At 36.4% G+C, this 22,260-nt stretch overlaps 1 protein-coding gene and 1 long non-coding RNA gene across 7 annotated transcripts; one reads left to right on the top strand and one right to left on the bottom strand.

Annotated features, from left to right (window-relative positions):
• Window positions 1–1,301: 1,301 nt before the first annotated feature.
• Window positions 1,302–5,324, bottom strand: LOC131538845 (uncharacterized). Its single transcript, XR_009270702.1, has 3 exons — window positions 5,239–5,324; window positions 4,734–4,793; window positions 1,302–3,177 (listed from the first exon to the last, which is right to left on the bottom strand). It is a non-coding gene; the product is annotated as an uncharacterized LOC131538845 (long non-coding RNA).
• On the top strand, window positions 5,171–22,203 carry LOC131538818 (uncharacterized). 6 transcript variants are annotated; one of them, XR_009270681.1, is made up of 8 exons: window positions 6,768–6,882; window positions 9,424–9,488; window positions 10,065–10,136; window positions 10,569–10,601; window positions 13,098–13,299; window positions 18,979–19,169; window positions 20,802–20,992; window positions 21,144–22,203. XR_009270681.1 is itself a non-coding variant. In XM_058772961.1 (6 exons), exons 1-6 carry the CDS (start codon window positions 8,311–8,313, stop codon window positions 14,293–14,295), a joined length of 588 nt encoding a protein of 195 aa, XP_058628944.1. In that variant the 3' UTR covers window positions 14,296–14,529. The 6 variants fall into 6 exon arrangements, 2 of the variants coding, with proteins under 2 accessions (XP_058628944.1, XP_058628943.1); XR_009270680.1 differs by lacking the exon at window positions 6,768–6,882 and adding an exon at window positions 8,311–8,494; XM_058772961.1 differs by lacking the exons at window positions 6,768–6,882; window positions 18,979–19,169; window positions 20,802–20,992; window positions 21,144–22,203 and adding exons at window positions 8,311–8,494; window positions 14,264–14,529.
• Window positions 22,204–22,260: the final 57 nt, after the last annotated feature.

The raw sequence follows: 22,260 nt of genomic DNA on the forward strand, positions 1-22,260 counted from the left end.
TAAAATAAAAATATTTGCACAGCCTATTCGATATTCTATTATTAAATCAACTAATCGAATATTCGTTAATCGTGACCCATCCCTACAAGAAATACTATATTAAGGCACGCCACTAATGTTAGCGTTACTATAGTTCGCTGCCAGTAATGGAGGATGAAAGAAATGTTCCAACTCTCGTTTCGGTGTACAAAGCTGAAGTGTGGCGTCCTTTGGGGCTTTTGTGGTAATGTCCACCCCGGGACCGCGGTGCAAGCGCCACCTCTGTTCCGCTGCTTGCCTTGTCAAGAGCCTAGTGCAAGGCGCAGCAGGCGGCAGTGTCGCCACGCAGCTGCAGCTTTCTCTCGTAATTCGGGGGCGTTTTGTGCAGTTGGGGCGGTGCTCGCGTCGCGGTCTCTGCGATTCCACACCGAACATAAATACAAACTGAAAAATCTGTGAAATCCAAGTTGAAAGGCTCTGAGAATGTTCAACATCTGTATTTATTTTATTGTTTTACAATTGTTTTGTTTTCTTTAGGAATCCTGCAAGCACTTTATTTTTCATTGATATTAAGCAGATGTTATTTTTTGTTCAGATCAAAATGTTATGACATTATATGTCACAATTGTTAACTAACATTGTGAACCTTTAAAGCAGGGTCTAAAATACATATATTGTCTCTTTTTTTATAAAATACATTTTATACATATACATTTAACTAAACAACTTCACATGTTGTCCACATGTGGTGATAGGTGGCATTTGTTACATGTAACTAACATGTGATCCACATGTTAACCGATTAACACATGGAAACATTTTCCACATGTGCTCTTATGTTGCAACATGTGAAAAATATATGGACACGTGATCACACGTGGAAAATATATGGACACATGTGGAAAACATATGAAATTCATGTGGTTTTTCTGTAAGGGAAAATGCACTCGCTTCCGGGTTTTAGCCTACATAGTAACATCATAGTTCCCCCACTCTATTCAGGTTTAAGTCCCCACCTGAATAGAAAACACACACTCTTCTCAAGCAAAAATGTAGCACCTCTGTTCAATCTTTCTGATTTTAGTAAATTTTTGTAAAAGTGCTTTTTAAATATTTATTCAATTAAATACTTTAAATAATTTGAGCTTCAGCCTGGTTTAATAGCATATATATATATATATATATATATATATACACACACACACACAAAATGTTAAAAATCAAATAATCATAATCGATCGTTATATCATGGTCAATTTTTATGTCCTTTCAGAGTTCCGTTTTTCTTTTCTTTTTTTAATGAGTTACTAAAAAAAAGAACCTTTTTTTTTGAAATTTCAGAGTCAATTGAAGAAAATGAGGAGAATGAAGAACTGAGTGAAGTTGAGGAGAAAAATGTCAAAACTGGAGAAAAACCTCAGAGTTGCTCTCAAACCAAACAGAAAAAAAATAAAGAAAAGAAGAGCCAAGAAATCTTTCACCTGCTCTCAGTGTGGAAAGAGTGTCTCAAGCAAAAATGGTCTTGTGTCATGAGAGTTCATACAGGAGAGAAACCGTTCACGTGTGATCAGTGTGGCAAGAATTATTTACAAAAAGGAAACCTTACAGCACATATGACCATTCATACAGGAGAGAAACCGTTCACATGTGATCAGTGTGGAAAGAGTTTTGCACAATCGGCAAACCTTAAGGATCAAATGAAAATCCACACTGGAGAGAAACTGTACTCATGTGATCAGTGCGGAAGAGTCACACGAACAGGACACCTTACAGCACATATGAGAGCATCAATGTGACAAAACATTTTTGAGGGCTTCAGTCCTGAAGCAGCACATGAAAGTTCATACAAAGGAGAAGCCACATTCATGTCATTTGTATGGAAAGAGTTCTTCATTACTAAAATATTTAAAAGTACATCAGAAAACACATACTGGTGGAGAGAAACCGTATGACTGCACTACATGTGGGAAGCTTTTCATTCAATTATCTTCTCTACACAGTCATACAAAAAACAATCACAGTAAGTAGATCATCTTCAGATCCAGCACTTTCAGTTCTGATGCTGTAACATGAAACCCATTCCAACATCACATCATATTGCATTATTTGCAGCTTCACTATAATATTTTCAGCAAGCGCAAAGTTTCCACAAAACATACACAAATAACCTACATATGGAAACTGTATAAAAGCACAAATGCAACTATTTTTTTTCTTTACAAATCTTTATTTAAATGAGTTATTGCATAGTCTTCAAAACTGCATGTTCACAATTGCAAGATTGCAACATTCACATTAAAAACAGGCATTCATGTGTTTATGTGTGTAGATCTTCGCATAACCCACTGCGCTACAGAGCTTTTTTTTTTTTCTTTTTTTTTGTCAACCTCAACATATACAGGATTTTTGGCGTTACGCTTACATTTCATACTTTACAAAACAAACAAACAAACAAAAAAAACAACAGTTAACAATAATAAAATAAAAGTTATTGACCAGTTATAGTTTGACGTAAAACTATTCACAATTACAGGACTGCAACATACCCACATGAAAAACAGCCAATCTTGTGTTTGTGTAGATCCGCACTGTATGTAATTTGTGTATTTGTATATCTGTGCTGTAATTGACTTGGGTGTGCTTTTGTAGATCTGTATAAAACTTGTGTGTTTGTGTACATTTGTGCAGATCTGTTTTTGTGTGTGTAAGTAAATGTCTGCTATATGCAATTCATTTCAGAAATACTTGGTCTCAGAGTACATTGCTGATTGCATCTTAGAATTCAATCTCGCTCTAAACTGTTTGGTATTAAGCAAACCAAACAACTATTTTCTTGTCTGTATACTACGCATTTTTCTGACAGTTGGCTTACGTCCAGAGCAATTAAATCACCAAATTCAGATGGTATTGACATCACATGCTTAATTCTGCACCGAGATTCACCATAGTAGCCTTGAAGAAACAAGGCTACTATGCATGTGCATGTACACTATATTGTAATCCAACTGCGAATAATACAATACTTTTTCTCCACATCTACAAGTCAAACCGTAAAATGTAACCGGAATAGTGATTAAACTTAAAAATAATTTGAAATGTTACTGTAATATGAAGAAATAGTCCTACCATGTGTTCAGCATCAGAAGTTGTGTCATCACCACCATCATCATAATCATCAGTGTGGCTGCTGAGGGGGTTCTTCATAGAAGAGACAATGACAGCTTTTATTAGCTAAAAAAACTGCAATGACAGGGAAAAGAGTTTGTACAAATACTGTTCAATTTCTAGCTTTGTTAACACCGCTACTGTTTTCTGTCCTAAATAATGAAAGGTCCTTATAAATATAATTTATGATTAGTCAGCTTTTATTATTATTAGGTGTGTCAAAATTTATTGTGTTATTAATTTGCAAACAGTGTTCCAAATGAGGGGAATCCCAGTCCTCTCATCAGCATTAAAGGAGTCAATGGTTATTTACTCACTCCCATGTCATCGAAGATGTATATGCCTGTCTATCTTCAGTCGAAAAATAAACAGTCTAAGGAAACACTCCAGGGTTTTACTCCATATAATGCAGTAAAACGGGGATCAACAGGGGTTCAAACATGGGTCTTGTCTTGGGAAACGATAAGTTGTTTTTATAAAAATTAAAATGTATATACTTTAACTACAAATGCTCACCTTGAACTGGCTCTGCAACATGCATTATGTAATCTTCGACTTCATGCATTACAAAATCACATTGAAAAGGTCACTGTGGAAGAACCACCCTATTCAGCATTTAATAGGACAATTCAAATTTTAAACAAACCTCTTTCTCCAATCTAGTAAAAATGTGGATGGTTCTTCCACCTACGTCCAGCATGACCTTTTCAATGAGATTTCGTAATATGTGAGGTTAAAGATTATGTAATGCGCATCGCAGAACAAGTGGAAGGCAACCATTTGTAGTTAAAGTAGATACATTTTCATAAAAAAAAAAATGAAACCGTATTTTAGGACCCTCAACACATCGAACCCCTTTGAGCCCCGTTTATCTGCATTATATGGAGTAAAAACCCTGGATTCTTCTCTCTACTTTCTTTCTTTTTTTAACTGAAAAAAGACGTGCATATACATCTTGGATGACATGGGGGTGAGTAAATAACCAGCCAATTTTAATTTCAAAGTGAACTACTGCTTTAAGGTACCCACATAAGGTGCAATAAATATACTTGGGGGTTGGTTTTTAATGAAATCCTTTTTTGCCTTTTTAAATGCTCTGTAATCATTTATTTATTTAGTGAGAAGTCAAGTTGTTTTTAAGTTGATGTTACAGATAAAATCGTCAGAGTAGCGCTAACAACATTAGCGTGTAATGTTAATGTGTTTGAAGCTGCGTGTGCATCTGTGAGGGAGAGAGAGTGGGAAAAATAGAGTATGTGCTTTCCATACATAAAACGTAATTTTGTGGCAAAAACATAGAAATTATCTGTTGTTTTTATCATATTGATTACTATACTTATTTGTTTGGCCAGTGTCGTGGTGGGTTTTGGTTATTTGCTGTCTTTGAAATAACAGAAATCATTTGGCGAAGTGATATGGTCATGTGATGCGGTCAAGAGCTGCCTGGAACTACGTTCGCCGTGCGGTACCCTGAAAATAATTGCACACCTTTAGAACGTTCGTCAGCCAATCAGATTCAAGCATTCAACGGCCCCGTAGTATAACACTAGTTATTAAAGGCCTTGACACCATTTATAAACGTAAATTACCTCAAGGTCAGAATCCATGTTTGCTTCTGAGCTATCACTGTCCGTCCAGGCATCAAAGAACTGCAACAGAAATGAGAGAAAATTAATAATATTTTGTTACTCACATTATTCCATACAGTGACCTTGGTACAATAGATAATGTGTGATCAATTAACAGATGGTTATTCAAATTTGTTTAATGTCAGTCACCAAAGTGGCAGGAAATGACATCATGGTAACACTATTAGTAGACAAGTTGTGTTTGTGAAGCTAAATAATAAGTTATCTTTATAAACTTTTAGCAAGACACAGGACACATTGTAGAGGACAGTGAGGAGGAAGAGAGCAGGTTGAACGATGAACTTCATGAAGTAGGCACCTTTATTTTATGTCTACCCCATAAAATAGCTGAGATTAAGATCCACTTTAAACTAGTTTATGGCCATTTTACACATTTCACCATGTGTTTTGGCTCTGACAGATCATCATAAACAATGTAAGACCATTATTTCACATTATAACACACCTCAGACTCCATGCATGCACCTGTGCCATCACTGTCACTGGTTGTGTGTTCATCAAGAGACTGCTGCAGTAATGGAAATACAGAAGGTGACAAGAATTTAATGTGGTGCTTAAATCACAACCATAATACAAGTTAGACTTGATATAAAGTGAGTAGACCTATTGTTCAGGTTCGTTGTTCAACCTCCCCTCTTCCTCATCACTTTCCACTAAAATGTGCCCAGTGTGTTGCTAAAAACATTTTATAAAGATAACTTATTTTAGCTTCATAAGCATAACTCATGGGTTGTGTTTAAGCTCTGACAAATCATTATTTATACAGACAAAGACCATTATTTCTCAGCCGTAAACATTTTGAAACTCAAACCTCAAAATTAAAGGGGTGGTTTACTGCGATTTCACTTTTTTCATTTTAAATAGTGTGTAATGTTGCTGTTGGTGCATGAACAGTATCTGCAAAGTTGCTGCGCTGAAAGTTCAACGTAAGCAGAGATATCTTTTAAAAATCAGGAAGTTTAATGCCTACAAAAACGACTCATATGGGACTACAACGAGATACTTCCCGGATTGCATACGTAAAAAACCCATCAAACCCCTCCCTCCGGAACATGCCAAAGAGGGGGCAAGGCCATGTTCTGCGGCTTTGTCGAAGAGGAAGAGTTATAGTGGAGAGTTGTAGCCATGCCGTCGAAACGGTGTTATTTTCACCCAGCTGTCAGGTCTTCTGTGTTCGGGCTTCCTACGGATGCTGTAGTTCGTCAACAATGGTTCAAATTTATGTTTGATTATGTTCCTGACAATTACAATCCTAATTTAACTCTCTGTGCTGCGCATTTTACGGAAGACAGCTTCCAGAATCTACACGAGTTCAATGCCGGATTCACACAGAAACTATTACTAAAACATGGAGCAGTTACAACTTTAAAACCAGAGGCAGCAGTTGTTGAGCCACAACCTGTAAGTAAAATTTCATAATTTTAAATGTATTTGCATGTATAATTTCAGACGTAATGTTTTAGTTTTATCAACGACGTAAAAAAATGCCAACGCTGGCTTTAGTAGCCAGTTAGTTAAATGATGTTTCGTGTGTCTGACAAATGCGTACAAACATTTTGGACCCGAATGTACTAATTTTGTAAATGTATTTTCCATGTATACTTTATGACGTAATTTTTCGATTTGATCAAGACCGTAAACACAAGCCAACGCTGTTTGGTTATAGTAGCCAGTTAGTTCGATGCTATTTTGTGTGTATAAGACAAACGTGTACGAACTTCAAAAAAATGATATGTAATCACAACAGCAAACTTCATTCAGAAACGTTTGTAAGAAGTTCTTGCCGTGCTTGCAGAAGTTCTGCTCGACTCTCTTCATTACCGCTTTCTGGGTCTGATTCTGACTCAAACTGACACGGCAATATTGACACCATTATTTACATTTGACCGCAGCACATGCAACTGTCGCCCGTGAAGGTGATGGGCGTGAAGTTTCCGGACGATGTGCAGTACGCAGTTTAGCCAATCACAACACACCGGCCCAACTAACCAATCTGAGCCCATCGCCTGTTTCTGAGGGAGTGGTTTCAGAGAATCAGGAAGTCAACCGGTCATTCAAATGACAGAGGAGAAAGCGGCTTACAATAAAGGTGAAATATATGAAAAATAAGGCGTTTTTTAACAAACGAAACACGAAGACATGATATATTGCACCCCATAAACACAATCAAGCAAAGAAAAAAAGCAGTAAACCACCCCTTTAAAGTTAACCTCAAAGTTAAAGTCCAAACTAGAGCAAGGAGCACTGTCTTTATCTGAATGGTCATCATGAGACTTCTGAGAAGATACAATATTAGATGTTAATGTAGTAAGTTCAATAAATACTGTACCAGTACTGTAAGCCTTTATAATAATCATCATGTACAAATGTAATTTTACCTCTGAATTATTGTAAACCCTGCCATCTTCACTCCAATCCGAATTAGAGCTGCACAGATATTGTTTCTTGCGGTTTTATTCTCTCAAACAGATGCATAAACAGGATAAACAGAACTTCACTTATTTGCTTAACATTACCTCTCTTCATCATCAAGGGGATCTGAAATGAAGTCAGTAATATCAGGTATTTAAAACTTGGTAAACAGGTATTTAAAATAGCAAATAAAATATGGAAAAAACATTACAAATTGTATCAGAAGTAGCATTTCTGTGAACTTTGATTATTTATTTTGTGCTACATGCATTTTATACATCTATACAGTGCTCAGACAGGTCCCTTTACAAAAGACACTGGAATCTTTACGTGTACACTGTTATCGAATAAAAATGTCTAGTTTTCATGAGCTGACTAATACGTTGCAAATATGATCAAAATACAGAGCGAGGAAATTACATAACTTTTAAAGTAGTTTTGACAACATGGCGGCGCTTGTTGTTTTGTTCGAACCAAATCAATATTGAATTGTCTCGGCAGCTAAGTTACATCGGGATCTAAAGCAGTTTTCGTGTCTTGACACTGTAAAATTGCATTATTTGTCAATTATTTTAAGCTGCCCTTATATATTTTAAATGTTTTCACTGACCTCGAGAGATATTACATCCCACTTAGACAACCAGTTGAGACTTTTTTAAAATTTATTTTCTAATACAAGTTAATAAAAGTTAATTCGTAAGCATACTTAAATACATTCCACGGTCTATGATCAACTTCAAAAGCGAATGAGTCGGTCTCACTGTGGGGTCACAACCTTATATGGTCCAATTAGGCCTACCAATTTTATCCATATGATATCTTGTGGTCCGTGGTAAGGGCTCGTTGCCATCGCGCAAATATCTTCTGTACAGTACCTTCCTCTTCTTTCTTGACGGCTCCATTTAGTTAAAAACACAACCGTCATCTGATGCTTCACTATTTCCCTCCCATCAGGCTGTGTGTGGATTGTGCCTAACGACAGCTTGGAAGAACCTGACTTTTGATTGGATGATCTGATTGACTCTGATTGGTTCCAATTCCGTTCGCGCTTCTTTTCGTTGCTGAGAGTCAAATCTAGTAAACAAAAAGAGAAACAGCTGCAAACATGTATGTGCTCATTAAATGGATTAAAGAAAATAAAGTAAGTGTTGGATTAGAGAATTATGTTAGGGATAAAAAAATGTTAGGTGACCCCAAGAGGATTGGCCTGGTGGAACATGGTGCAATAGGAACAACGCCACCTAAAGGCGGTTGGAAAACTTTTCCTGCCCAGATACTCTGTGTAAACGGTAAGCAAATCAATTATAAATATTAACCCATAACACGTTACGTATTTATTTACTTATTTATTTATTGTATGTTCATGACTATAATTGGCCATATATAAGTCAAAATAAATGTATGCTAGGCAGGTTATACTGTGTATAGCAGCGCGCGCCTCCCGCGTTTTTGTCAAAACAGCACGTGCAGCTGATCGTTTTTACCGATCGAGTTTTAAACGCACATCAACTTATAGCAGTGACTTAAGAGTTATGAAAATAATATTTGAAATGAGATATTTAGGTTACTTACACAGTATGACAGAATGTCATCTGACAGAAATATTTTGGTGTTTCTTTACTGACAGAAAATTTTCGTTAAATCAGGTGAAAACATTACTTCCCAAGAAATTAACTGTTTTTATGAAAATATGATAGTGAAGTTTATGACAGCTTCATCTTTATTATGATGTTAGTTTATTAAACAATACTGGTGGGGATTGAGTTGAGACTTACCATGGTAACTTTTCCACCTCTTCAGTAATAATTAAGCGATTATTTTAATATTTATGCCTAATTATTTACTGTAGTTTATTTCTTACACTATAAAATGGCCTCATTATGCTAGATTAAACTATATTTATAAATGTTCAACATAAAAATGTATTACCCAGGATAATGTATAGACATTTTAAGGCAGTTGAAATTAAATGATTAAAATGAATTTGAATTTGCAGTCGTCATTCACATCCTAAATTAGTTTTGGGCAAATATTTAGACTAAATATCTACCCAATTATAATCTACAGCAGACAAGACAAAACAATCAAATTAATAATATCTCAGAAAACACAGTAAGAAATAGTGGATACTTTGTTTTCTTCACACTTTTCAAGAGAATATAAATACATGTTAAAGAATAATGCTCAATAATTTTCTAATCACTTTATCGTAATACAGAGAGCCTTGGGGAAATAAGAAAAGCAGAATGTCAATGGATAGAGACACACAAATTGTCTCCAAAGGTATGTTACACTGTTATAGACAGATATCCTCCCGACTACCAGGAAAAAACATTTTGTGAATTTAGTATTTTGTCATGAATAAATTTGAAAAATTTTTTTTGAAAAATGCTATTTTATTAATATGTTATGCCATGTCCTCTGTAGAGGACATCGGGACTTAAAAATGTCCTGTTTTTTTTTTAATAAAAATACTTGTATAGACATGAAAAGGCAAAAACAGTGGAATTTTTGTTTTAATCACAAATCAATTTTCATTTTTTTATTCCAAACTTTATATAAAGATGATTCTCAACTATGTTATGAAGGATATTTTTAAAAACCATTTTTCTTTATGCAAAATGTGTAAAATGGCCATAAACAAGTTTTTCCATTATATACAATGTACTCTACTGAGGACAAAACTCCATAGCTGGTAGTCAGGAGGATATGGGCCCTAAAATGGTGGGAATCTAATATTCAGTCCCCTTTAATAGTTATTCTCCCATTTTTTGTCTTTTTCATATCTTTGTTTCTACTTATAATTATTCTCTCACCTGTCTACTCTTACCATTTTTAAAATGTTTTCTGTTTTGCCAGGATACAATTGCCACTGACGATGATGGTTTCTCTGATGATGGGGATGAAAGTCCTCAAAACCATGAGGTGCAGGTATGCTCTTCTACACACTTAATTCAAAACCATTTTGAAATCAGGCATTGCGTTACCATAGAAATGGTACTTCAAAATATTTTAGCAGTCTCCCCCCCAGCGGCGGTGTCATATCAAAAAATTTATTACGGTCTTTTATAATCAAAACTTTTTATAATCTTGACTAGTGTTGTCAAAAGACCCGGTACTTTGGTACCAAGTCGGTACTAAAAAAATGAAAATGTCACGGTACCAGGTTTTTTTAAGTAGCGGTGGTACCGAGTATAGCTACACACAGAAATTTAAAGGTATTCACGACAACCCGTCAAAATAAACGTTTATCTTAAAGACATTGTGCCAGAAATATATTACTATTATTTAGCAGTGTATGTGATACTATTACTACTGTTGAAAAAAAAAATATATATATTTATCCATGTACTTGTTTTTCAGGATGTTTCATACTGGACCCCGAAACGACCCAAGGTAAATGTGATAGATCTTTTAGACCTGTTTCACCATTCTTTACTTGATTCTACCTAAGCAACGGCTAAAGGAAGTATAGATTCTGGGATTATCACATCCAGGACAGCACAAGTTCTCCAGCCCTTTAAAGGCTTAGTTAACCTAAAATTAAAAATTTTGTTTAATTACTCTCATGTTCTTTCAGTTCTGTTCTTCTTCTGAACACAAAATGAAGATATATTTAATCTGTAAAAACAAAAGCTTATCGGTACTTGCTTGATGCAAGACCTAAAAATCATTTCTCAGAGTTTATACGTGAGTAAAGGCCTAAATTAAACCTCTTCATCACTTAAACTGATTGTGTCCTTTTAAAAGGCTGGCATTAAACATCTTGATTCATATGGCAGTCTCTTTGTGATAATTTTGGAGCATCATAACTTATGGCAAATAGACTATGAGTGGAGGGACAGAAATGTCCTTAGTATATCTCACAAAAAAAAAAAAAGTGTTTAATTGATGTTCCAAAGACTGGAATGACATGAGTAATTGATGACAGATTGTTAACCCTCTTCTTTCTACACTCTCTTCTCTACACCAATAGAGAGACTACAAAAATTAAATTAAGGACCTTGAGGAGAGGCTTAAAGATAAGGACAAAGATATCAGGCGTTTGCGAAGGTTGAACCTTCAACTGCAAGAGGGTAAATAAAGGGAACCATATTGCAGTATTACTATAATAGTTATATTACAGTGTTTCCCTGCCCCCCCAACGGCACCCCCGCCCCCCTTGCAGGTCAAGTTAATTTTATTTAAAGTCCCCCTGTAGTGAAAATCAAGTTTTTAATGTTGTTTATTTGTCTATGTGGTGTTTTTAATATGCTTTTAGACAAACCATGTGCCAATCCATTAATCAACACCATTGCTGAGTATTTTCTCCTTAAAACTGTAGTTTCCCAAAGGCTGTCCCAGAAATGCAGTTTGAAACAGCCCTCGGGTTGCTACGTCACAAACCAATAACCAATCACGTCAAGGGATTGATTCCTATCACTAGCATGCAAAATATACCAATACTAGCACAAAACCAAACATAAGTTAGAGCAAAAAACCCATGAAGCCGTGGTTTAATGTGAATTTAGAACTGCTAACTTGCATTATAACCCGCGGCAACAGTGTAAAAGTAGCCCGGAGTCAGACCCACCTTTCCTGCATCGGTGTCTGTACTTCACACGCGTATGCTCACGGGTGCGAATCAAGAATCACAAACGGCTGCATTTGAGTCTTCAATGCATTTTGAGATCACAATATTGTCAAGTAAGTAACTTTAACAAATGTTACAGTATTCACTGTAGTTGTCCGCTAGTAAAAACATAGTTTTATCAGTCATTATCTGTGTATGACATTGTTTTGCGTTTACTACAGTTCAGTTGATCAGGAGTCGCTAAAAAAAACACAAAAAACAACAACAACAAAAAATTTCATAAGGCTATTGTAAGAATAAATTTGAATAAATTAAGTTGTTTTATATGCATTAAAATGATTAGACATGCTAAAACAGAAAAAGAGAAGAAGTAAAACATTTCATAGGGCCCTAAGCATGTAGTTTTTATTTTTATTTTTTACTTTTAATAAATTGATGTGATTTTAATTAATTAGACATGCTTTTTGATTAATAAAATTTATTCTAATTTAACCATTAAAAAGGAGTCCAGAAAAATTAAAACAGAAAAAAGCGGAATCCAGAAAAATAAAAACGGGAAAAAAACAGAATTTGGGAAAAAATAAAATGGATTTCATAGGGCCCTACACAGGTGAGCACACTCACCAGTGGACAGAGTGGACTGTCAGTTGGTGATTTCTTTGCGTTAAATGTTCATTCCTTTAATTTGAGTGTAGGACTTGCAGATACAGTTACGAAAGCAGTGAAAGATGCTTTTCAGGGAGCTCGGTGTACCCCCAGCCACCCAGTGCCCACTTCTATCACCCAAGAGGTCCCTCTTAAACAGACCGAAGAGATAAAGGTATAATTTACATAGTTAGGAAAAGTGATTTAAACTTTATACCATGCAGTGTTTGTTCACCCAAAATGAAAAGTCTGTTACCTACAGGTGTGTGATATGACGATTTGTGATTGTGGATGATAAAAATGTCTCCACAATCTGCTTTTGAAGAAATATTGTAGTATTGTGCTACATCACACATTCTGTCAGTTGCAGTTCTGGCGCCTCTGTCTCAATATGCTGTACAACGTCACATACATTCACATCAGTGTTAACTCAGCGGTAGAGTTACTCTCACGGGACACTGCACTTATTCACAATCACAAAAATACATTATTTGCCTGTGCTTTAAAGCTGATATGATATTTTTGCCATATCACCCACCCCTACTGTCATCCAATACTTACCCTCTGGTCATTTAAAATCCATAAGACTTTCGTTCATCTGTAGAACAGAAATATCAGTTTATAATGAAATATTAACAGGTTGAATGTATTGAAATATCTTTTTATCTTTACAGAACAAGTCAGTTACAGAATTAATGAACCCCATTGCCCTGGATTATACTCAGAAGTGTGAGAACTACAAAAAACTAACCAGAGCTTTGATGGACTCCGTCTTCACAGTAGAAGGAATGTCAAAATGCTCTGTCACAGGAAAAAAAGGGCTTATCGGGGAACAAAGACCATGCCTTGATAAAGCTAAAGTTAGGCTTGTAATAGGTAAGCATGATACAGTATTACTTGCATTGGGCAGTTCATAGTTTCTGCAGGTCAAAAAAAGTCTAAAATTGGATCTGCAAGTATTAAATTGATATGCAGTGATTGTTGACATACTGTATGTTCCATTTTAAGGTAAAGAGATCATTTCTGTCACACACACAGGTTAGATTAGATCACTTAATATTCATTGAACAGTATGCTGTTGTCACAATCCCCAGTCACCAGTCCAGTCACAGCCATTATCAGTACTTAGGACTTAATTTCCCAGAATCCCGCTGGACTCACACCTGCACCCAGTCCCCAATCAGAGCACCTGCCACTATTCACCTCAGTAGCTACCCTTTCTAAGCAGTCACTTTTCACACCCTCGTTGTCTGGTCTAGTCAATGTCTAAGGTGTCTTCTAGATGTAATCAGAGGGAGTTGATAAGCTGCAATGTTTGCATGACATTAGTTGATTACCTAGTTGAAAATTGTTTTGCTTTTATTCTGTATACGCATCTTAATTTTATTGAAAGTTGGTTTTGCTAGAAGTGAAGGACCCCTTCAATTAGGCACTCTTTAGTATGTCAATCCACAATTGTTTATACATTTTTGAATAATTTATATTATTTCTTACAGACCATGTCAAAAAAGTTTATAAGGGCATTGGAGACTCCGAGGTCATGGCACAAAAATTAAAAGACCTGAGGAGACGTGCAGAAAGTTAAACACTGTCCTACAACTTTTTATATACAAAAATCATATATTTACAGGTGCATCTCATATATATATAACTCAATTTTCATAAGTCTTTATTGGCTTAAATTTAAGATCACAACTGTATGTAGATGAGACATCATTAAAAAAAAAAAAAAACTAACAACCAATCTTGGAATCTTGAGAAGAAAAGAAATTTAAGTCTACCAGGATAGACTTGCTTGTACTGCTCTAATTTTTTATTTTGTTTTTTAATCCCAAAACAGGGAGCCTACTGGAGGAGATACAGAAGACTTAAAAAATGCATAAACACACACACACACACACACACACACACACTAATACCTGTTATACAGATGGACACAAAAACACACAGATGTTCTTGTTGTACATACTTTTTTTTTCTTTCTTTCAGATGACATGTTTGCCCTCGAGGCATTTCAATTAATAATTTTGTTAAGATTTTATGATTTGAAAATAAATGTATTTATTGTATGTTAACTTCTTTAGGGGCATTTTGCTCTTTTTTTAGGATCAGCTGGTTTTAATAATATTACCTTTGCATGTTTGCAAATAAAAGCTCAATTTGTATCAATTGCATTTGTTTTTGCCCTACTATTTTTAGTGGTTGCTGCTTAATGTGTCAATAGATGCGTTTTCGGTCTCAGTAACAGCATGGATACTCCAATTTTCATACTACTAGCTTAGCAAGATCATGGCTTGCCCTTGGTGTCAAAGGTTATGAGTTTAAGTCCAAGGTATGTGCAAATACAGACTTTTCTCTCTTTCTTCTCCACAATATGAACTAATTCCATGACGGCTTGCAGACCTGCAAGTTTGTGGTTTAAATGTTTCATTTGAAAAAAACAGTTTTGTATTGTACACACACCGGAGATACATACATTTGCATTTCATTTTCCACATGTGATCCCATGGGTTTCACATGGTAATTATGTGTTTCACATGTGATCGCATGGGTTTCACATGGTAATTATGTGTTTCACATGTGATCCCATGGGTTTCACATGTTAATTATAGGTTTCACATGTGATCGCATGGGTTTCACATGTTAATTATAGGTTTCACATGTGATCCCATGGGTTTCACATGTGATCCCATGGGTTTCACATGTTAATTATAGGTTTCACATGTGATCCCATGGGTTTCCCATGTTAATTATGAGTTGCACATATGATCCCTTGGGTTTCCCATGTTAATTATGTGTTTCACATGTGATCCTATGGGTTTCACATGGGAATACACATGTGTTTCACATGTGATCCCATGGGATGTTACATGGGATTCACACAAAAATGTTCCAAAAACACACATTCCCCATGTGCATTTCACATGTGTCACATGTGACTTTACCGTGTGTCACATGTGATTTTACCATGTTTTCACACATGAAATTTCACATGTGTATGTGGCCACGTGACCACATGTGTTTTTGCACATGTGAAATTCATGTGGTTTTTCTGTAAGGGTTAGCACTTCCGGTTCCATCGTCCCAGAGTCAATGGGTTTTTCGAACGGGATTTTGGTTAAATCCCTTAAATAAGGTCCGTGGTTCACACAAGCTCAAGATACTTTCACGTTTTATTCTACGACATAAAACAGACCAGCTGCACCCCACTCGTGATTTTTTAAAACCGTTACGTTTCTTAAAAAAGACGGTTGCTAACAAGTTGCTAAATGGGACTACAGGCGCTGTCGGAGACATTCAACGTCATCACGCCAGACAGTTTATCAATTTACAGTATTTTCCAATTGTAGTATAATTTGTAATACAATTCATTTTAGAATAACCAATGAATAGTTTCCCGCATTTTATATTTTTGCTCGACAATGTTTTTTTTTGCTTTGCCCCGAAATGGGACACAAGTCCTCGGGATGGAAGAAGCTAGTTTTATCGCTTTTCTACTGATACTGTTGTGATTCAGACTCAGCGAGATCCATTTTATAGCTTTGAGAATAGTCAGACAGGCAGAGTAAACACCAGCAAATAGGGCAAAGGAGACAAGACTGAGACTGAGTCGAGGCAGGCAGCTAGAATCAGAGTCCAGTGAAACAATCCGAGTCGGGGCAGGCAGAGAACAATCAGAGACAGGATAACAGTCCAGATCAAAAGATAATAAAACAAACACAGGTAATAACGCTCAGAGATGACAGCCAGGGCAAATCAAGACTTCACAAGGAGAGGTGTGTGTGAGTGGCTTTTATGTGTGTGTGTAAATGAGGTGCAGGTGTGGAGTGGAATCAGTCCCAGATACGAGGCAAGAAGGAATACTAATATTCGGGAGAAGGCTCCCTCTGGTGGTACGGAGGAGGCGGTACGGGAGCCTCCTCTGTAACAGATACAGAGACTCTGGGTTCGTATTATAAGGTAAACTCATATTACAATTATTACATGTAAACACCACATTTACTGGCTTTACGTGGTGAAAGTGAAACTTTAATGATGCATACTGCTTAAAGCCACGTTCAAATTAAATGTTTGCGGCCACATGAAGCTGTTAGAAAGCATATAGATTGAGGATTTTCTAGAAGCAAGGATAAATCATATTCCCAGAGTTGGCAAAGGCCTTGTAAAATACCCAGCCAGGATGGTCACTGCTCATTCTGAAAAACACAGAGGATTGAGGAAAACTAGTTGTAAAAGATCCATTCACTATTATATGCAGATACCTATGTAACACAGAAGCACACACCACACCCACAGCACTTGAGCATTATTTATATTATTATATAGTATTATTTACAATAGTACCATAAATTACATACCGATAATGCTGGTGTTGGGTTATTCCTGGGAGCTGTCGGAAGAATGGCTTCAGGAATGACTGCCAATCACGCTCCTTCACTATGACTTCCCCATCTTCCCGTCCAACCAGTTGCGGGATGTTAACTCCAGTCAGTGTGCTGCTTCAAAAAACATAAACAATATTTTCCAGACATGATACCATCTTTCGACGATAGCTTTGTTTCTCAAGCCAAATGCCCAATCTGGTGCAAACTTTGTATGGCCCACAATGAGAAAGTTCAATGAAATTGTTTCATGCAATCCATGAAGAACTCTCCATAGCAGGTACTGTAGCACAGTATTGTTCTTGTTCTGGCCTACGCAGTTGTCACAATGTAGCTGGACGTGCTTTTCACCCATGCCATATCGAGTGAAGAAATGATCAAGGAATGACACCACAGCATTTGGCCCTTTGGTGATGCATACACTCTCATCGATAAGGTAGTTAACCTGTCTTGGAATAGCCTCACAGTTAATGCCAAACAAGCTACATTTTCGAGGGGGTCAAGATGTACACAGGACCGGGGCTGAAGTGGATTGGAGGGAAAATGCACCTGCTGGGCAAAATCAAACGAGTAATGCATTGTGATTTCTCGGGAGCATGGATCACAAGCACAGAGTTCATGAATGCCATGGTCTTTCACAGTATCCTTGGCTTTCTGAACCATGTCTTGATACAGTGAGCATTCTAATATCACTTTCATGAGGTGTTCTTCGTGGTTTCTGCATTGCTCGGATTTCTCTGCTTCGGTCAGGTTGGCAGACATGTGTTGGGAATGCCAAAAAACAACAACTCGGCCATCTACAAGTCAGTCATTGGCTTCGTCCGGACTATGTAGGGCACAAGGGTCTTCCACAGGTGCCTAAAGGTCACAATGTTCACCACCCAATGTTCTGATAAAACAAAGTTTGGGAAGAACTTCCTCAATTTGGTATTGATGCACTATTAATGCACTTTAAAACTTTTCCATCAATTACAGTCTATCATAACTGACAAGCCTTTCACTAAAGTTCACTCAGCAAGCATAGGATACATGTGCAAACTAATGAATAACATTAATTATCACATTAAGTTATTTTTCAGCATAATAGGTTTATCAATTCAGCACTGAAATGCTCATTAACCCTTTGCTTGCTGTTTCGGACTCTGTTTGAACCTCGCCTATATTATTGCTCTCGTTATCGGATTACCCCTCTTGTCAAGCCCTGTGGATATTGTTCACTGATCGATGAACCACACATGCCCTCGGAATACTCTGTGTCTTGCTGATGTTTGACCCTGCCTGTGTTTTTGACTATGTCACTGTTTAATAAAAGCTTGCACATGGATCTGTACGCCTCACTGTACGTCGGATTCGTTACAGACTCTGGGACGATGGAACCTGAAGTTATAAAATACTAACTCGCTTCCGAGTTTTAGCCTACAAAGTGACATCATAGTTCCCCCACTCTATACGAAGGCCTACGTAGCAACGTAACTTGCGTGATGTCCCCAAAACTTTGGCGTCATGTGACATGTCACTGTACTCTAACGTTACGTGATTACTGTTGAGACAAAAACACACCTTATGTTTAAGAGCTAATTGTGGAAAATATAAACTTCTTATGGATATTGATTTATAATTCTCTAGTTCACATGCAAATGAATTATAATGTAAAAATTGTTTTGTCTCAGCTGCTAGTTTTGTGTAGTCAGGAAAAAGCAAAAAAAAAAGTCAAATGTACTCCGTCTACCCTATACTGGCCAGCCAATTATGTTTCTGAACATTTTTAGAAAACATTACAATTCCATCACAATATATATTTTTACTAACAACTTCTCATTTTTAAGGTGTGCAGTTCGAGTCTTTATATAACGGATGATAGCAATATTGCTATCTTTGCTGGAGACAACAGCTATTTCAGCAGCCTTGATCTTCAAGTAAGAGGACACTATGAAGTTCATGGTGATTCTGTGGAGCTGCCGTAACCAGACACAAGTATTAGGTCCTCTGCTGGATCTGTGCACTTTGCATTCCAGCCACCCAGTGCAGCTGGTTCAGCTACGCAGGCAGCTATCACAGCTGCAAATATACTTTTTGTTATTTTACACTGTAACTTTACATTGTGTTTTTCTCAAGCTATAGGAAGATGGGGATATTTGGATATGATTTAAAGGAAACTTCTTTTCATGTATAGGAATATTTTTCTTGCTGATCTGGTGGCTGGGAAGTGGACATACCAGAAGACGGTGGCAATCCGCTTCCAGGAAAATGAGGCATCAGTTCCTGGCATCTTGGCAAAAATCCAAGATGCTGTTGGGTCCGAGGACACTATGTTACAGACTGATGGCCAGGGAAACGAAATCCTTGATACAGAGGGAACAAAAGGTAATTGCAAACAAGAAAAAAGTACTGGTCGATTCAAATTAAAAAGCAATAGTTCTATACACCTGAGGAGTATACATGGTGTCTGCTGGTCTTTAAAATGTGCTAAATTAAGGTTTCCTGATAAAAGGCCTTAAAAAGACTTAAATTTAGATTTGATATATTGCTGCAACAATTTCTTCAGTCTGTTGTACCCGATGACTGTTTACAGTCATTAGACAGATTGAAGATTTCCCCCCTTGATAGTTACTGCGTCATCAGAGAGAGGATTGAGGCAGCAGAATACATGTTGAACTACGGCCATGTTGATCAGCTCCCAAACAAGTTTAAAATGGGTAAAGGTTTAAAGAAAAACAGCTCGAGAAGGATGAGTTCTTGTGGTGGTTTAAGCCGGTGATGGGAAATGTCTATGGACATTATCTGTCTATCAACATTATCATTCACTTTGCAAAAACCAAACAAAAGCTCGCCTTAAGAGTTCAGAAGCGTTCACTGCGCAATGAAGCCTATAAGAATACAGTTTGAATGAACCTATAATTTAAGTTATGAAAGCCAAAATATCCCTGTATGAGTTTTTATTTTAAGTAACATACTATACAGTAATATGACTCAAGAGTGCAAAAATACAAAAATACTTCCAAGCAAAGCCAAAGCACAACAATTGTGCATCTGTTTTTGAACAATCCATCCATAAAGACATGCTTCGTTTCTGAATGGATCAGTCGTTTCATCAAATCATATTATTGAACAAGACAACAAATCGCTCATTAAGGCAGGAATTTGCCACCTGTTATTGGCGGTTTAGTGTCGGAATTATTTATGTATTAGAATAAGATCATATATATAATTCATACCTCCTAATTAAATTATTGTGGTAACACTTAAGGTTTAATTTATTAATGTATTAACTAACATGAACTAACTATGAACAGTACATTTATAACTGTACTTGATCATTTTTGTTAATGTGAGTTAATGGAAATACAGCTGTTCATGTTAGTTCACAGTGTATTAAATGTATTAGTAAATGTTTAAATGAACATAAAAAAAAGATTCATAAATGCTGTGGAAGTACAATTTATTGTTAGCTAAGCGTTAATGAACCTTATTTTAAAGTGTTACCATTATTGTTATCCAAAAATATCAATAAGAGATCATTTTTGTCAATATTTGTTTTTTTTTTGCACACCATATAGAATTGGTCTTAAATTTCTTATAAGGTGGTAAAAAGGTCTTAAGTCTTAACTTAATTTAACTTCTTTATATCTGTAGAAACCCTGGTATAAGAATATCTTAAACTTTGTGAAATTATGCTTCAAGTCACATAAAAACATTATACACAATTACTTGACTTTTTCTGGCCCTCAATAAGTTAAAGAAAAATTTAATCAGGTTCTGATTATTATGTAGCCTTGATAAAATGCACATTGGCAGCGGCTTGTTTTGGTGTCTTCAATGTAACAATGTTTTTTGATTATACAGTTATTTAACTTTTCATCTAGAAAGATTTTTGCTGTGCCAGAGCAACAGATCTTGGAGATGAGATCCAAAAGGAGTAGTGTTAGTAAGGTATTGAGCATGTTAGTGTCCTCATACTAATTAGTATGGTGTCCTCATACTAATTTCTTTCCCCAGCCAACGAGATGACGACAGCCAGCTACCAGAGGTTTTAGAAAGGATTGAAGAGGTGGTGTTGGCATCTCAAGAACTGGCAGGTGTTGCACAGGCTATCAGGGGATTAACAGAGCTCACTGCACGTGGACGGTTTACCCTACATTTCACGGATGAAGAAAGAACAGCCATCAAAAATGCATTTGCTTGCAAAGGTTTGTTGGCAAGAATATCTCATCATTTGTTCATTTATTGTAGTATTTTGTAATTTTATTCTGTAATACACTTTTCTTTCTTTGCCCTTGACTACTTCCCTAAAATATTATCACAAGACTAACAAGTAATGTTCTTATTTTCATCCTCTAGGGCCCATGAATGATCCTGTTTTTGCGGTTTGCTGTCATAGTCTCATTGCATGCAAAGGGTGCATGGAACAGTGGCAGCGAAATGTCAACACCTGTGTAAAATGCAGAGCAGACAACTCCAGGGAAAACACCTTCATAGTCACAGGAATTGATGGTGCATTGTCTGCTTTTGGTGATCTTATCAAAGATTAACATCAGTACAAGAAAGGAAATTCTGCCATTTCATAATGACACTCTTTGTTAGGGTGACCAGTGTTTGTAAAAGCTTACTTTTAAGAGTATACAGTTTTAAGTTGTATAAAAAACGTTATTACTGTTAAAGTTTAGTCAAGTTCAGATTAAGATGCACTTCTTGCCGCACTTTAATTGAAGAGTAATTGTCCACTTTATAATGTCATAAAAGTTATAAATCAAATAACACAATTTCTTTAATGTCTTGAAGTTGCAGCAGGGCTTCTTTCAGGGGATAGTTGACTCTGTTATTTATTTCTCGCCATATTCGCTCAACTTTAAGATTCTGTGGACGAAGAATATTAATATTTTACTGTGCAAAGAAATCGTGGACTTCAGGTAACGTTCTGATGTGGAAGGAAAAACATAGCCTTGATGATGTTGTCTGTTGATATTGTACCTGTGTCCAGCCAGCTGCTCCTGCATGTATAAGCACAAGTACAACTCTTTCCCATGGTCAACCCGGATTTGATCCCACAATCCATTATTTATCACTGCTTCTCTGAAAGAAAATCTTAGCTTAAAAACTGTGACTGTGCAGTTGAAATGTTTAAAACATGATGAATCTGTTCATGACAGCGGTTCTCAATTCTGACCTGACCATGTGACCTGGTGTCACATGCAACACCTATATCAAATCATTCATGGGCCTAAAAACTAGGGTAATATAGTTTTTCTCTTTTTTTAATGGATAGGGGACCCAAAGCAAAATATGCTCAGGGAGTCAAAAATTGTTACAATCTGTGACATCTGAAAAGTGCAGTGCTGTGATCACTCAGGTCAAGAATTGAGAACCACACTGGTTTAAGACTGATACAAAATAATAAAAAAAAAAATGCAAATGGAACTTGTATACACCTGTAAACTTTCTGATAGATTAAGTTGTT

Source organism: Onychostoma macrolepis, chromosome 04 (genome assembly GCF_012432095.1).
Source record: "Onychostoma macrolepis isolate SWU-2019 chromosome 04, ASM1243209v1, whole genome shotgun sequence".
Taxonomy (NCBI): Eukaryota; Metazoa; Chordata; class Actinopteri; order Cypriniformes; family Cyprinidae; genus Onychostoma; species Onychostoma macrolepis.

Coding starts and splice junctions, on each gene's coding strand:
- LOC131538818 (XM_058772960.1), top strand. CDS start 8,311: ATGTATGTGCTCATTAAATGGATTAAAGAAAATAAAGTAAGTGTTGGA. Junction 8,495..9,423: donor CCAGATACTCTGTGTAAACG/GTAAGCAAATCA, acceptor ATCGTAATACAG/AGAGCCTTGGGGAAATAAGA. Junction 9,489..10,064: donor CACACAAATTGTCTCCAAAG/GTATGTTACACT, acceptor CTGTTTTGCCAG/GATACAATTGCCACTGACGA.